General features: G+C 42.4%; 1 protein-coding gene across 1 annotated transcript in view; it reads left to right on the top strand.

The window, feature by feature from the left end:
* The window catches only part of WDR7 (WD repeat domain 7), a 94774-nt gene that overhangs the window by 32225 nt on the left and 46279 nt on the right, over positions 1-16270 (top strand). Inside the window, exons 19-20 of the mRNA XM_014939790.1 lie at positions 448-571; positions 5990-6103. Coding sequence (XP_014795276.1) covers positions 448-571; positions 5990-6103 — 238 coding nt within the window. The remainder of the gene's footprint in view (positions 1-447; positions 572-5989; positions 6104-16270) is intronic.

A 16270-nucleotide genomic window follows, 5' to 3' on the forward strand; every position in this document is an offset into this window, starting at 1 on the left:
ACATGCATGAGGCTTAGAAAAACTTATTGACATTTGGAATTTTGGACCCAACTTTGGGAATGCTGTAGAGAAGGGTGATTACAAACTGCTTCTACAAAACTAGACTTGTGGTGGCCTTTCAAGCAAGCATAAGGTTCAGCCTTATTTCCCTGAGTGAGCAACCTTCTTTGTGGGTATTTTCCTTCTGTCTGTAAGGCGGGGAGGGGTGGGGAAAAATGAAGGTCTGATAAAAGCTCAGTTCAGTTTTCTGCAGAAGTGCAACCTTCTTTGTGGGTATTTTCCTTCTGTCTGTAAGGCGGGGAAGAGCGGGGAAAAACAAAGGTCTGATAAAAGCTCAGTTCAGTTTTCTGCAGAAGTATTTTCTTTTGTTCTTGCTACATGACACCGAAAGCACACTGGTAGCTATTTGATATTTGAGTGTGCACGATGTTGCCCTTGGCTCCGCAGGTGAGAGAAGCTGCCCAGGCCCTGCTGCTGGCGGAACTGAGGCGGATCGAGCAGGCGGGGCGGAAGGAGACCATCGATGCCTGGGCTCCCTATCTGCCCCAGTACATCGACAGCGTTATATCACGTAAGTAAGGCTGCCTTTCAGCAAAATAACCCAGAGTTGCAAAGAGTGCTACAATTTAGCGTAAAATTCTGAGGGGAAAATCTATATAGAAAAGACTGTTGAGAGGTTTTTGGGGTAGAAACTTGCAATGAAAAGGGCTGATAAGGTACTAGTGGGTAAAACACTTGTGTTCCTTTTCAAAGAATGTATAATTAGATTATAAAAATTGTTTTAAGGAGATCCCTGGGCATCCCAGCAGTACAAGAGGATGCTGAGAGGAGGTGATGCAGGTCCTGGCGTGTATGGTCCAGCGCAGCCTGCCCCATCAGGGTTCAAAGCCAGTGCTTGCCAAGTGCTGCAGGGAGATAGATGATGGGTAAAGATTATTCTCCAAATAAGTTTAACAGCTACTGACCACTATTTAATCTGTTGTATTTTTCTCCAAAATATAGCTATTTTCATTGTTATTGAAGCAGAGGTTGTACAGACTCTAAGAGTGTGTTCTTTTGAGACCTGTCAACACCAGGAGATACTGCTACTCCATTCCATTATCCATCTAGAAACTGGCCCAAACAAATCTGCCTCATGTAACACCAGTAAAAATATTTATTTTCATGACTGAGAATGTTTGTTTGTTTGTTTGTTTGTTTGTAAGTTGTAGGTGTTCATCTCTCTTAAAATGAGATTCTTTGTCCAGTGAAGACTCCAGTTTCTATGCAGAGAAAGATCTCTATTAAATGCCAATTGATTTTTGAGAGATGTGTAATAATCTTATTAAATCTAAATGGAATGCATAAATTAGGTGGAGCGCAGTACTTTGAAGCGATGTTGGGAAGTTGTTGGTAGGACTAAGCCGTTGTTAATTACAGCCTTCAGCCATGGAGCATTGGCCTTGTTACGGGGATGTTGTTGCACAGTTAGATGTGCAGCCGAGCGGGGAATCAGAAGTGAATGTATGTTGTCTATACGTGCCAAAGAGCCTTGATTCCTCTTGATATCTTGATATTTGTGCCGTTTTGTATATTAGAGTGGATTTTTTAATTGATCTTCTTCTGAGGCTGGTTATACTTGGTTTGTAGGTGCAGAGTAGCTGCTGTAGCCACTGTTGATGATTTACTGATTTCCACTCTCTGGAGTGATACTGAACGACCTTGTTGGGTGCAAGGTTACGGACATAATTGTGTCGGGGAAGTGTATAAAAACCACTCTGCAGTGCCTGCTTTAGCTGGCTGACTGCTTCCAAAAAGAGAACTTATTTTTAACCTACTTGAAAACAACTGGAAATTTGTATTAGTTCCAATTATTTGTTATTTCTGGTACTCCTTATTACTTAAACAATTGCATTTGGAAGTTTGAGAGTAGAGTATGCAGTTCTATTTTACACGTGCATCGGTTGGAAGCATTGTATTTTGTTCTCCCTCTTGTGCTGATGTTTATGCTCAGGTTATAAGCACGGCAGGTACTTCTCTAGCAATAGGCAGGAAAAAACTTGAGTATTTTATATGCATTCACTACAAGTAAGTACACCTACAGCAGTGCTTTGCCCTCTGTCAGTCCTTAGCAAATCAGAGCAGAGCATTTGTTTTAACGCTAAATTAGGATGTGCTTATCTAACAGAACAATAAAAGCTTTAAAACACAGGAAGAAAATGTAAAATAGAGGAATCAGCTGAGCACAGCTGAATGAATGACTTGAATGTAAATGTTCAATATTGGGAAAGTGCCGATATTGAAAACCTTTCAAACAGGTCATGACTAGCAAATTGGAATTTTTTTTTTTTATATTAACAGTGTGGAAAACTGTGAATTCAGGTTACAGAGTTTGTGCTTCTCCTGCATGGCAGGACTGAGAAGGTATTTAATTGTGTTGTCTGTATGAACATACACAAAGATGCTGACACTCTGAAAAAGAATAATATTTGTGATATCAGAAAGGAGAAACGAAATAAGGAGCTACAAATGTTGCTGCTGTGGGTAAAGAGTAAAATGTATATATTAGTTACATTGTAAGACATCATTAAAAATTGACATAATTTTTAAAGGTCTGGGGAGGAATTGAAGGGGATAAGGATTATTTAGGATGGCCAAAACAGGTGCAATCAACTTCTGAAAAGTATAGTTTTATGCTAGAAAGGTAAAGAGAAGAAATATGAAAGATAAAGAAATACAGCTTTGATTCCTTCATCTTCCACTTCTCCCAGTTTTACCTCTTGATATATGGGCATAAGCTACTATCAGTGTATTTTTGTCTCCAGCGTATGTTACTGCTCTGCAATCATTTTTACATGCATGATGTAGAAATAGTGCTTCTCTTCCACATTAACAGGTTTGGTTTGAATTAACAGCCCTGGTAATCGCTAGTAGAAGGTTCTGCTGATGTGAGATCCTTTGCCATGTGTGTGTAACTGGCTCTGGAATGAATCGAGTGGGTGGTACTGACAATCAGAGATGAAATATTTTCCCCGTATCAGTGCTTAGATCCAATACTGGTTCCAGGACATGACCTTACTGGTACAGACTGAGCGACTGGCATGTGTCCCGGCATCTTCGTGCAATGGAAGGCAGAGAAACTTGCACAGGCTTATCTTTTAATAATCTTTTAACTGAGGGAAGAGAGACAATTGTCTCCCTGGGGATGGTGGAGCAGGGAGAAAGCCAGGCAGATCATCTTCTCCTAGTGGCCCTCACTGCTCGGAGCCATGGGCTTCCAGCTGCCGAGGCGGCTCCTGTGTCACGGGATTTGCAGTTCAGGGTGTTGGGACACATTAGGCTTCATTTCACAACGCCTTGTAGGGGGGAAACAATAGATCTTTGTTTTATTTGGACCTTCAAATCCCAAATGGACACATCATCTTGTTGCCCCCCCATGGAATGGGGATGGACGTGTCAGTGATGCTCCCAGTTAAACCTGCGAGGGATGTTGCTGGTGTTTTTCAGGCCCCCAGAGGGAGGAAAACAGTTAAGCTTTCACAGCTTCATCCTGTACCTACTCAGATTATGTCATGCCAGTGTAAGTATTTGCCGTGGCCTTGTCTGCTCCTCCCTTTCACAGTGTTCCTTGTCCCTGGAATGCCGCAGAGTCCGGGGGCGTTTGCCACAAGGATGTGTTTGCAGGGAAGGTTCAAAAGGGGAAAAACCCTACTGCCTTTCTCTACCTGCTTATTTTTAAGAGCAAGGGCCATCTTCAGTGTCAAAGGCATTCCTCGGATTAAAGCAGCCCTTGGTGGCGGGTCTGTCTGCCGAGCCGGGGGGGACAGAGATACCTTTAAATATGTGACGTTACTGCAGAGAGCAAAAATGGCTCCTCTGGCTTTCATGGCAAGGAAAAGGTTATCTTGCCCCAGCCTTTGTGTGGGAGCAGGATGCGGATGAAGGCGGCAGCGCGGGGCGGCTGGGAGCTGCCGGCATCGATCGGAGCAGAGCGCTGTGCAGTGAATTAATGCCAGCAGCCACGCCGCTGTCACCGGCACCGCCGCTCGGCCTCTGCACAAACCTCTCCTGCATCCTCCCCTGGCACCTCTCTTATTGCTAAAACCCAATTCACTCCACATTAACAGGTTTGGTTTGAATTAACAGCCCTGGTAATCGCTAGTAGAAGGTTCTGCTGATGTGAGATCCTTTGCCATGTGTGTGTAACTGGCTCTGGAATGAATCGAGTGGGTGGTACTGACAATCAGAGATGAAATATTTTCCCCGTATCAGTGCTTAGATCCAATACTGGTTCCAGGACGTGACCTTACTGGTACAGACTGAGCGACTGGCATGTGTCCCGGCATCTTCGTGCAATGGAAGGCAGAGAAACTTGCACAGGCTTATCTTTTAATAATCTTTTAACTGAGGGAAGAGAGACAATTGTCTCCCTGGGGATGGTGGAGCAGGGAGAAAGCCAGGCAGATCATCTTCTCCTAGTGGCCCTCACTGCTCGGAGCCATGGGCTTCCAGCTGCCGAGGCGGCTCCTGTGTCACAGGATTTGCAGTTCAGGGTGTTGGGACACATTAGGCTTCATTTCACAACGCCTTGTAGGGGGGAAACAATAGATCTTTGTTTTATTTGGACCTTCAAATCCCAAATGGACACATCATCTTGTTGCCCCCCCATGGAATGGGGATGGACGTGTCAGTGATGCTCCCAGTTAAACCTGCGAGGGATGTTGCTGGTGTTTTTCAGGCCCCCAGAGGGAGGAAAACAGTTAAGCTTTCACAGCTTCATCCTGTACCTACTCAGATTATGTCATGCCAGTGTAAGTATTTGCCGTGGCCTTGTCTGCTCCTCCCTTTCACAGTGTTCCTTGTCCCTGGAATGCCGCAGAGTCCGGGGGCGTTTGCCACAAGGATGTGTTTGCAGGGAAGGTTCAAAAGGGGAAAAACCCTACTGCCTTTCTCTACCTGCTTATTTTTAAGAGCAAGGGCCATCTTCAGTGTCAAAGGCATTCCTCGGATTAAAGCAGCCCTTGGTGGCGGGTCTGTCTGCCGAGCCGGGGGGGGACAGAGATACCTTTAAATATGTGACGTTACTGCAGAGAGCAAAAATGGCTCCTCTGGCTTTCATGGCAAGGAAAAGGTTATCTTGCCCCAGCCTTTGTGTGGGAGCAGGATGCGGATGAAGGCGGCAGCGCGGGGCGGCTGGGAGCTGCCGGCATCGATCGGAGCAGAGCGCTGTGCAGTGAATTAATGCCAGCAGCCACGCCGCTGTCACCGGCACCGCCGCTCGGCCTCTGCACAAACCTCTCCTGCATCCTCCCCTGGCACCTCTCTTATTGCTAAAACCCAATTCATGCAGGTAAACGTTTCTACCACGTTAGTTTCTTTTTAAGTAAAAATCTTCAATGTGGCAGCAGCACGAGATCACACAATTTAAGGATATCAGCTTAAATTTCTTTATCTCTAAACCGCTTCAAATAATAATCTGTGTTATCCCAGGAAAGCAAAATATGAAAAGTCTATAATAACAAATACGCTGTTGTCAAGTTTTACAAATGTATTTCTAGTAGACCTGTATCTCTGTTAAAAATTTTTATTTAAAGGCAGATTAATTGAGTAAAACTTAATTAAACTTCCATCGATTTAAATGGGAGTTTTCATCGAGTAAGGATAGGTTGATAGGACCCCGAAGACTTTGCTATTTATGTGTGTGGTTAAATAAGTTGTAAGTGTGTGGTATGTGTATGTGATGTTTTCAATGATGCCAGAAGACGGCAGAAAGAGAATAAACTACAGAAAAGGTACTTAGAGCGTGGAAGAGCTGTTTAAAGGCCAGGCTTGTGAGGAGTCTGCCTACAGTATGGAGGGAAACCAGGAATAGTTGCTCCTTGCTTTATCTATGTTCCATAGAGTTACAGGCCACGGGTCACTATACAAAAAGATAATGGCTACTTTTTTCCCCTGATCTAAGGCTGTTCCCTACCAAAATCACTGACTTTGGTGCTGGGTTGTTTTCCAGCTGGAGTAACCTCGGAGGCCATTCAGACGGGTAGTGCCAGCCCGGATACCCTGGGGACAGAAGCCAAAGTGCAGGAAGAGGAACATGACCTGGTTGATGATGACATCGCGGCAGGTGAGCACTAATGTAACACATCTGTTAGTTCTCACCATACCAGGTACTGTGCAGAGGAGGGGAAACACTTTCTGCCAAATAGGGTATTTTTCATGGCAAAATGAAATACCAAGGCTGCTTGATGAAGTGTGTACTCTTAGAGATGAAGTTATTCAAAAGTGGAAAAGAACCATAGACAAAACCTGAACATCTGCTCAACTGTAACTACCACAGTATGGAGGGAAACCAGGAATAGTTGCTCTTTGCTTTATCTATGTTCCATAGAGTTACAGGCCGTGGTTCACTATACAAAAAGATAGTGACTACTTTTTTCCCCTGATCTAAGGCTGTTCCCTACCAAAATCACTGACTTTGGTGCTGGGTTGTTTTCCAGCTGGAGTAACCTCGGAGGCCATTCAGACGGGTAGTGCCAGCCCGGATACCCTGGGGACAGAAGCCAAAGTGCAGGAAGAGGAACATGACCTGGTTGATGATGACATCGCGGCAGGTGAGCATTAATGTAACACATCTGTTAGTTCTCACCATCCCAGGTACTGTGCAGAGGAGGTGGAACACTGTCTGCCAAATAGGGTATTTTTCGTGGCAAAACGAAATACCAAGGCTGACTCTTAGAGATGAAGTTATTCAAAAGTGGAAAAGAACCATAGACAAAACCTGAACATCTGCTCAACTGTAACTACCTTAATATTATTGTGTTAGTTCTGGATCATTATCTACATTTGAATATATATGATTTGAGTTTCTAAGTCTGCCTGCAAATGACACGAACGTTTAGTTTGTAGTTCTTGAAGAATAAAGGCTTTATATAAACCTTTATAGTTATCCCTCAAATTATTTACCTTGGTGAAAGATCTGATGTAAGATGCTACCATCACTCTGCTTGATGGAATTGAGGGGGTTTTTTCAACAAGTGCATGCCACTGGTTTGTTACACATAGAATCCAAGTGTGCTTCATTTCTGCAGAACTTGTATCGTTTTTTAGTTTGCTCTGGTTTATTCCCATTTGAATATATATGATTTGAGTTTCTAAGTCTGCCTGCAAATGACACGAACGTTTAGTTTGTAGTTCTTGAAGAATAAAGGCTTTATATAAAGCTATTAGAAATGAAGTTATTCAAAAGTGGAAAAGAAGCATAGACAAAACCTGAACATCTGCTCAACTGTAACTACCTTAATATTATTGTGTTAGTTCTGGATCATTATCTATATTTGAATATATATGGTTTGAGTTTCTAAGTCTGCCTGCAAACGACATGAACGTTTAGTTCATAGTTCTTGAAGAATAAAGGCTTTATATAAACCTTTATAGTTATCCCTCAAATTATTTACCTTGGGGAAAGATCTGACGTAAGATGCTATCATCACTCTGCTTGATGGAATTGAGTGGTTTTTTTCAACACGTGCGTGCTACTGGTTTGTTACACATAGAATCCAAGTGTGCTTCATTTCTGCAGTACTCGTATCGCTTTTTGGGTTGCTCTGGTTTATTCCAACCTGGCAGGTAAAGTCAAGGGTTCTGGTCCATCAAGACACATTCTGAAATAGCAGAATATACCAAAATATGAATTAATTATAAGCAGTTATATTTTGATTCTTTTTTTCCTACTTATTTATGTTATAACACAAATATCTATATGCTCAATGTCAGTATCCTTGGAATTGGAATGACTGTGGTATGTATTTTAGCAGAGCACACTGCAGATTGTAGAGCGTGGAAGCTCTGCAAAGTCTGAAGTATTTTGACTGAGCTTTGCATAGATTTTTGTGAAAGTCTAAAAGCAAACTAGCAGAATATACCAAAATATGAATTAATTATAAGCAGTTATATTTTGATTCTTTTTTTCCTACTTATTTATGTTATAACACAAATATCTATATGCTCAATGTCAGTATCCTTGGAATTGGAATGACTGTGGTATGTATTTTAGCAGAGCACACTGCAGATTCTTTACTTCCGTTGAGCTGAAGACAGCGTGACAGATCCTGGTTTGGGTCAAGTCTGTGGTTGAAGGTGCCTGAACCGTGGTATGTATTTTAGCAGAGCACTGCAGATTGCAGAGCATGAAAGCTCTACAAAGTCTGAAGTATTTTGACTGAGCTTTGCGGCAGAACATACCAAAATATGCAATTAATTATAAGCAGTTATCTTTTGATTCTTTTTTTCCCTACTTATTTATGTTATAACAAAAATATCTATATGCTCAATGTCAGTATCCTTGGAATTGGAATAACCGTGGTATGTATTTTAGCAGAGCACTGCAGATTGCAGAGCATGAAAGCTCTACAAAGTCTGAAGTATTTTGACTGAGCTTTGCATAGATTTTTGTGAAAGTCTAAAAGCAAATTCTTTACTTCCGTTGAGCTGAAGACAGCGTGACAGATCCTGGTTTGGGTCAAGTCTGTGGTTGAAGGTGCCTGGGACAGGGTTACTGCTGCTGGAGGAGGGAGCATTCACACAGATTGGAGATAAAAGGCAACTGGAAAGAGGCAGGAGGAAGGATGATGCTGGGAACGCAGCCAGGAGATGATGCAGGACTTGTCAAGAAACAGCAAGGAATACAGGATGGACCCTTGGAAAAAATAAAAATAAAGTAATGAGTGGGCTGGGCATACCATGAAATGCACATTGCCCCAGCTTCAGAGCATCTAGCATCTCCTTGGGTCTCAGAGACCTCCTGGGGCTGCTTCTGGAAGGTTTAGCACCAGGAGGGTTAGAAACAATCACGTGTGGGATCTGGGACCCTTTCTGCCCCTTCCACATCCCATGTTCTTTTCATGGGAAAGAGACTGAAGATGGGTTGCTTTGGAGTAAAAATAAAATTTAAGTATGGTTTTTGCTGTGTGCCAGACTGGTGAGTTCTGAGGCTTTCAGAAAGCTATCTGCTGTGCTGCTAGAGCTTTGAGACAATTTAAACTTAACCTTATCCTTAAAAAAAGATGCAGCTTCTTTCTGTAGTGGTCCTATCAGGCTAATATTTATTGATTGCACAAAGTAATGCTGCTGTGCCGCGGTCAACAGGATTTTTTTCAGTTCAAATTGAGAATCGCCAAATACTTTCATTTATCCAAATAATTTTTTAAAAGGATCACTTTCACATCAGTCCTTTTAGAGATTAAAGCCTTTTAGCTTAGCCAGCTGAAAAGCACCAAAGCCAGTTGCTGGAAAATACTTTGGTAATACATGACAGTGCCTCTTCAGCGTTTCAGGACACACACAGAGGAGTTCTTTAGAAAATTGGCTCCATCTTCAAATGCACTGAAAACACATGCAAGAATAATCTTCCGGTGTAGGGGTATTTATTGCTGTCTTTAATGCCTGAAAGGCACCTCTGGATAACTAAAAGTAGAGTAAATGTTTTGCTTAAATAATTCACATGTTCCAACGGGCGGCCTGACAGGTAACAAAGTTAAATACACTGCAATTACTCTGGTTTGGTGTTTTCATAAAAACCAAACAGTAACAGGTACAATTTTCATTCACTTTTACTTGAGCCAACGTAAATATTTACAGCTTTAGGAAACACTGTGATACAACATAGTCAATTGCAGCTTCAGGATAGTAGGAAATGGATTGCAATGCAATTTATTGCTGAGGCTCTGTCCTTCCAAAGCTACAGAGACCAGGGTTACTCTTTGGGTCTGTTCCTGCTGCTGCTGCTGTGACAGGTCGGTGCACGGAGCAGGGAGAGCTGGTGGTCAGCCCTCTCCTTGTCCCTTGGTAATGCCTTGCACAGAGGAAGGTAGGTCTGTTTGGAAATGCCTCGTGGCAGGGAAAGGCAGCAAATCCGTGCTGTAAAAATACCCTTTGTTTTCCTGTGAAACCACCAGGAGTCTCAGTGAAGCAGGCTCTGATTTATGCATTGCACAGACACTCTCGTTTCTGATGTGAGAGAGGTCCAGCAGTTACAGTAGGGAACGTACAAAGGTTTGTATGGAAAATAAAATCTAGGAATGCTACTGGTAAATGTCCGTAAACTTGAAAATTTAATTTTTTTAATCCCTTCTGTCAATATTCACAAATCTATTTTTGTGCATAATAAGTAGTATTTTTTAAGCAATAACTATCCTTTAACCAGTGAAGTCAGAAGCAAGAAATATTGCTAGGTTAACCCACGCTCTGAACTCAAAAATAGCTCCTTAATCAGTGACAGTATTGGTGTTGAGGATTCAGGGGTCTAAAGGCAGGGATTGTTTTTGTGATTTGTGCTGTCTGAGCCCACCATCGCTGCCGCTGGAGTGCAGCAGCTCGTGGGATGCATTTGCAGACATTCCTGACTTCCTGCATTTGCTCATATTTTGAGCAATGTTTATTTACTTGCACTGTCTAGACTTCCTGATTTTGGTACCATCTAACTATTTGAAGTAGTTTTAAATTAGTTCCTGGGTGATGTATTATTTTTCTCTGTGTTTGTTATAATTTTTTACTCAAAGGCCTACACTGTAAAGGAAGAAAATATTTCAGCAAACTGAAAGTTGTGGACAGTCAAGTGTTAAGTCATCTACTATGCTTTTTTTCCCCCCCTTTTGTTACATTTTTAATAACATACTGAGCTTCTGGACTACTTTGGTGGTTTCTCTTGGTTCTCTTTCTTACTGCTGGAGCTGGAGCTCTTTGAAGCGGGAGCGCCAGGTGCCGTTCCCAGTGCGTTCCTCCCGTTCCCAGCCAGCAAATTGCTGGAAATGTGGGGTGCACAACAAATGGAACCATCTGCCGTCCCCAGCGAAGGAGCCAGCAGCCCACTGTTCAGCACAATGCGGGTGCCAAAAGAGTCAGGCTCCGGACAAAGTTCCTGCTGGGCTGCTTTTCAGTAGGTTGGTCTGGACCTGGGCACCTTCCCCAACCCCTGTCACACAGTTTTGTAGCTGCAAAGGCCACCACCGAGAGATCAAAGCAGCTTTTAATTTGTGTTTAGTCACTCGTTGGAAAGCCATCTACCATATCATGCACCGGCTATTGTGTAAAACACCAGAAAAGTGAGGGTTTATCATCTAAAGCAAAACTTCATCCCTTTCAGATGCTAATGATGATAATAGAGGAAATACACCCTGACTCATCTCTGGCGCTTGGGCTTTTCTGTTACCATGAAAAATGGAACGTGAAGTCACAGATGCAGGTTATTTAACATGTAAAGGTTAATTTTTAATGTTAATTTTAATTTTTAGAGTTAACTTTAATGTGTGAACTAACAGGATTTCTGAAACACCTCGAGAAATGTGTCTAATAGGCAGTTGTACACCAAGCTAATTGCGAAGCTAGGTTCCTGTGGTTTGCAATTAGCTGTCCACAAGGAAACATGAAATTATGGGTAAAATTCTGGGGTTTTTGTTTTGGTTTGGTTTTTGAGGAAGCATAATTCATGTAAAAACACTGGGTTTTTCAACGCAGATCCGTTGGCATCTGCCAGCCAAGCAGATGTCGCCCCACTCTCTGCGAGGGGTTCTGGGCCTGACATCTGGCTGAGCAGCATCTGTCGGCCTTGGGAGGGGGCTCGTTAAGGAGCTACTAATGCAAGCAAACATTAGGGTTGGGGGAGCTGGGGGCTGGTCTCTAATTAATGGAGGAGAATGAATGGAAAGAAGCGCAATGGCAGAGCTGGGACCTGTGGTGCCCAGTGGCAGGGTCCATCCTCGGCGGGAGGAGTGGGCAAGGGGCAGCCCCAAGGCCAGGGACAACCCACCAATCTGCCTGGGGCCAGTTACTGGGTTTAGATTGAATTAAAAATAACTGACACTTCTAAAATGGGTGTAGACATCCTCGGCGGGAGGAGTGGGCAAGGGGCAGCCCCAAGGCCAGGGACAACCCACCCACCCACCTGGGGCCAGTTACTGGGTTTAGATTGAATTAAAAATAACTGACACTTCTAAAATGGGTGTAGATTTAAAATAAAATAAAATAAAATAAAAGTACTTTGGCTGAAAAAGCTAGTGATACAGAGAGTATGTATTTGGCAGAGAGTGGGCATTCCGGTGGGGTGATTAAGTTCAGCTTTTCCTCTATGCATTTACATCATGATGTACTAATTTAGAGGCCACAACTTACATCACAGGAGCAAGGAACTTTTCACATTTGCAAATATTTACTTTCTCGCCTATTTTATGAACTGAGTGCAGTACCAGAAGGCCATATTCACACAGGACAGTTTTGAATGGAGACTGTGTTAAATATTGATTTCTTTAGTGTAGCAGGAGAGGCAGGTTTTAACATGCATTCATCTACAATTACCTGCTTCTGTAGTTGAAAACAGAACTTTTAAATTTAGTTTTGTATACCGTCTGATATCTATACCTATTTGATGGTACACAGCTTAATACTAACCTTCACCTAATGTGTTAAGTGGTGTCAGTCCTTACACTGTTATATTTGGTGTGTGAAAGTGGGAATTCGGGGCCAGTGTGTGCTTTATACCTCAGTAGTTTGGGAAAATCCATCTGGGACTCTCAGCTGAAATTCTTTTGTTGGTTTGGTGGCAGATGTCTTCTTCCAGCACTGCGCAGCCCCCCTTTGTGCTGCAGTTACTCTGAAAAATCCTATTAACTTGGGAAAAGTTACTTGTCTTTGTCTTAGGGAAACATCTATACCTTAATTGTGTTCATCTGGCTGCTCGTCTTCTCCGTGGCGTTGGGCAGAAACGCTCCAGCAGAATGTTTTCTTTAACGTGGTCAAAGGCTTTTGGGTGTTATAGTCAAAAGAAAATTATTTAGAATAATCTCTTAGGTGTAGAAGTGGAGTTTTAAAGAGGCATGGGTTATAAAAGAAATGTATTAAATCTACTTGCACGAATTAACCATTTCCAGTTCTTACAAGTGTCACTGTAGGAACTACTGGATCCCAGGAATTTCCATGGGAAGTTAAGTTCCCAGAAGCTCCTGCTGGTTATTATTACATGAATCATTTGCTTGATGACCGATATATTGTTAAATGTGACATACAACTACTTTAAGATTTCCTTTAGTCTTGGAAGCAACTCCTGAAATTCGGGAAGGGGTTTGTTTTCTGTTTTGTTTGTCTGTTTACTGGCCATGTGTGGTTTGGCATGACTGTTTACCATTTCATGCAACATGTGAGCTGTTTCCCATCTGTAACCCAGCAGGGTCATTGCAGGGCAGGAATTCCCTGCAGCAGCAGCAGTTCTGAAGGCCCATTCCTCTGGGTACTCTCTGGTGTCATTTCACTCTAAACAAAAGTCTTTTTCATGCAGGCAGAGCTCTGGTAGGAAATTTAGAGCATTTATTTTATATCACTTTTCCTTACCACCTCCTGGATACTCAGGGTTTCAAGCTAGCAAGTTCAAGACATTAGTTATCTACATAGAGTATGAAAAACCTGCTGGAATTTTAAAAAAAAGCAACAAAGCAATACCATATTGTATTCAAAATTGCTTGTTCTCGCATTTCGGCTGTACTTCGAACAGCTGTAACTATTCAAAAATAAAATATAATGCAAACATATTGAACTGTGTTAAAAGATTATAGTTTGTACAGTACTTTTTTATCTACACAAACTTTAATTTTACCTACTTGGGCAAGGGAGAAGATGATTAAAGTTCATACATTTCGTTCTTTTACCAGTCTTTGCACTTTGATAAATAAATAGATCATCTAAGACTCAATAGGCCAATTGCAGCATAAAATAGCTATTCAGAGGCAATTAAAGTGCCTTTTTTCATGCCGGCATGTGAGCGTGCCCTTTCACAACCTTCAACTTGATTTGTGGTGATTCAAAATTAACTTAAAAGTCTTGTTTGCTGACAGCTTAAAGCTTAATTGACTGAAAGCCAAATAGAGTGTGTTCTGTATTCAGCGGCGGAGCCCTGGCTAAAGCCCTGTGTAAATGGCACGTGCTGAACAGCAGCGCGGGTCCCTCTGCCAAGGGCCTGTGGCCCCCTGGCTACCACGGAGGGCCTTTGGCTACTGGGGCTTCCTCCCTCCTTGCTCCCACGCACGCTGGCACCCGCCTTTCAAAGGGATCCTCAGTCTTCCAATTCCGGCTGTATCAGGTGATGGAGAATCAGAAAATGAGAATTACATCCTGTTGGTTTCAGTCTGTGATTCAAATGATCCCACTGAAAGGTAAAAGTCTACTGTAGCTTGAATAAAATTGTTACGACTATTGAATGTTGATCTAAAGACTTTATTGCTAAACAAGCAACAAAGAAATATGAAAATATGTGTTTCATGGTATTGGTGGGATACCTGTCCGTGCGTAGGTGCAGGGGGCGATGGGGAAGGTGTGTGTGCACCTCTGCTGTCCCACAGCCTGTACATGAGGGCTCTGAAAAGCACTGCAAAGTGTTCCCTGTGCCTGCCTTTGCGGCTTAACTTGGGGGGGAAAAAAGTCCTGATTAATTATAACCCTTATCTCAGACTAAATCCCCTTTGTAGCGCTGCTAGAAGCTTTCCTTTTCCCCCAAATATTTCTCTCTAGACAGACTGATTTTGCTGGCACGCCACCACCTGCCTTCTCCCAGCCCCGCTCCCACGGCGCAGTTCACACACAAGTCCAATTTTAATATGTAAAAGTTACAGAACGTGGGTTCTGATGTTGCTCTATCTCTTATTGATTTCTTGGCAAATCATAGCTATCTAATTTCTTCTGCCTTCCCATTGATTTCCAATAGGAACAACATCTTTTCATAAAGCATCAGCAAAGTTGCCATTTGGTTTCAAAATGACTATAATGTAAAATAGCTTTACTCCTAACGTTAACGTTCCTTTCAATAAAACAATCATACTTCAGAGCGTGAGGTCCAGCTCTCTACCTCCTATGTCTAGAGAGGTGTGAACCCCAACAATTTCTTTAATTGTCTCTTATTAACAGCTCATTAAATGCTGTTGAAAAAAATATATCAAGTACGTTTTGGAGCCACGTTCCCATCTGCTGCAGTTCGTTGGTATTTTCTCCTCTGTCATCCCAGTTCCAGGGGAGTGTTTCCCTGCCCTGCAGCCCCTGGAGCAGCACCTGGGTGAGGATGGTGCTTCCCAGCAGGGCCGAGAGCGGGGACACGGAGTCTCTGCTCTTCCCAGGGGGAAACTTTGGGACAACGGGAGGGTTTAAGGCACTGACTTAATGCTCCAAAGACCTTAAAGCAATTCTAATCCAGATTTTGAAAAGGGAAGATGAGTGTTTAAAATGAACATTTAAAATTTAACATTTAAAAAAAAAGAAATTAAAAAGTTCTGACTCATTTATGCAGATGGTAATGAAGAGAAATAACAAATCTCTGGAAATTACAGCCCAAACCTGCATCTAAAAATTGCAACAGCAAGGTAAAGGGACAATAATTACTTCCATAACTGATGTCTGTGGGTCTTGGACGTGGTATGGAACAACCAAATGTCGCTGTGGTGAACATAATTCTCAAGTTATTAAATACTTCAGGCTATATGGCTTACAACAGAATTAATTTAGTTTAAGGCGATGCTTGCTTGGTTGTCCTTGCTGGTGGAAACACGTGTATGGAAGAGAACAGCTGATTTTTCACTTGCTTATTGAAAGCAAACGGATATTTTCAGCCCAGAGTTCACAAAGCATTGGTGAAAAAGGGAACATTTATTGCAAAGAGAAAACAGGTTAACCTCTCTGTCTGTATATTCCAAAAATGAAATGTATTATTGCTTTACTTCAGGTGTTGGGTAACTGTTAAATGTGTTTTGGTTTTTATTAGTATGTTGCAGACAGTGACTGACAGCAGCAGCCTCTGTGTTTGCAGTCACAGGGCTGAAAGCAGTTTGCTGTTAGTTTCATGTACCCTCGTTATAAAGTACTAATTAGCATGCTTGTTGATGCTTCCTACTGCAAAAAAAAAAAAAAAAGAGGCCCGATAAGAATCTCTAATTGTATGAAAGTAATTAATACATGTCATCTCAGTAGCGTTAGTGGGACCGTGTGGGGATTTAGGCAACACTCTTCAGCTCTCCAGGGTTCAGAAGGGTTTTGGTGGATCCTTAGCACGTGAGGAAACGCCAATAGAGCTGCAACAGTCTTTTTCTAAAAATAATATCCTCAGCTAATAAATATTATTATTCACCAGGAGAGGTTTTATCATTCCCCTCTCTCTGCTGCAGCTGGCGACCAGCATGGGACAGCAGTGCTGACATCCCACAGGGAGTGTGGTATCAAAAAGCAAACCAGCAAACATCCTGCTTTCAAGAATCCAAAGCTGTGT

Source organism: Calidris pugnax, unplaced genomic scaffold, assembly GCF_001431845.1.
Source record: "Calidris pugnax isolate Ruff unplaced genomic scaffold, ASM143184v1 scaffold79, whole genome shotgun sequence".
Classification (NCBI taxonomy): Eukaryota; Metazoa; Chordata; class Aves; order Charadriiformes; family Scolopacidae; genus Calidris; species Calidris pugnax.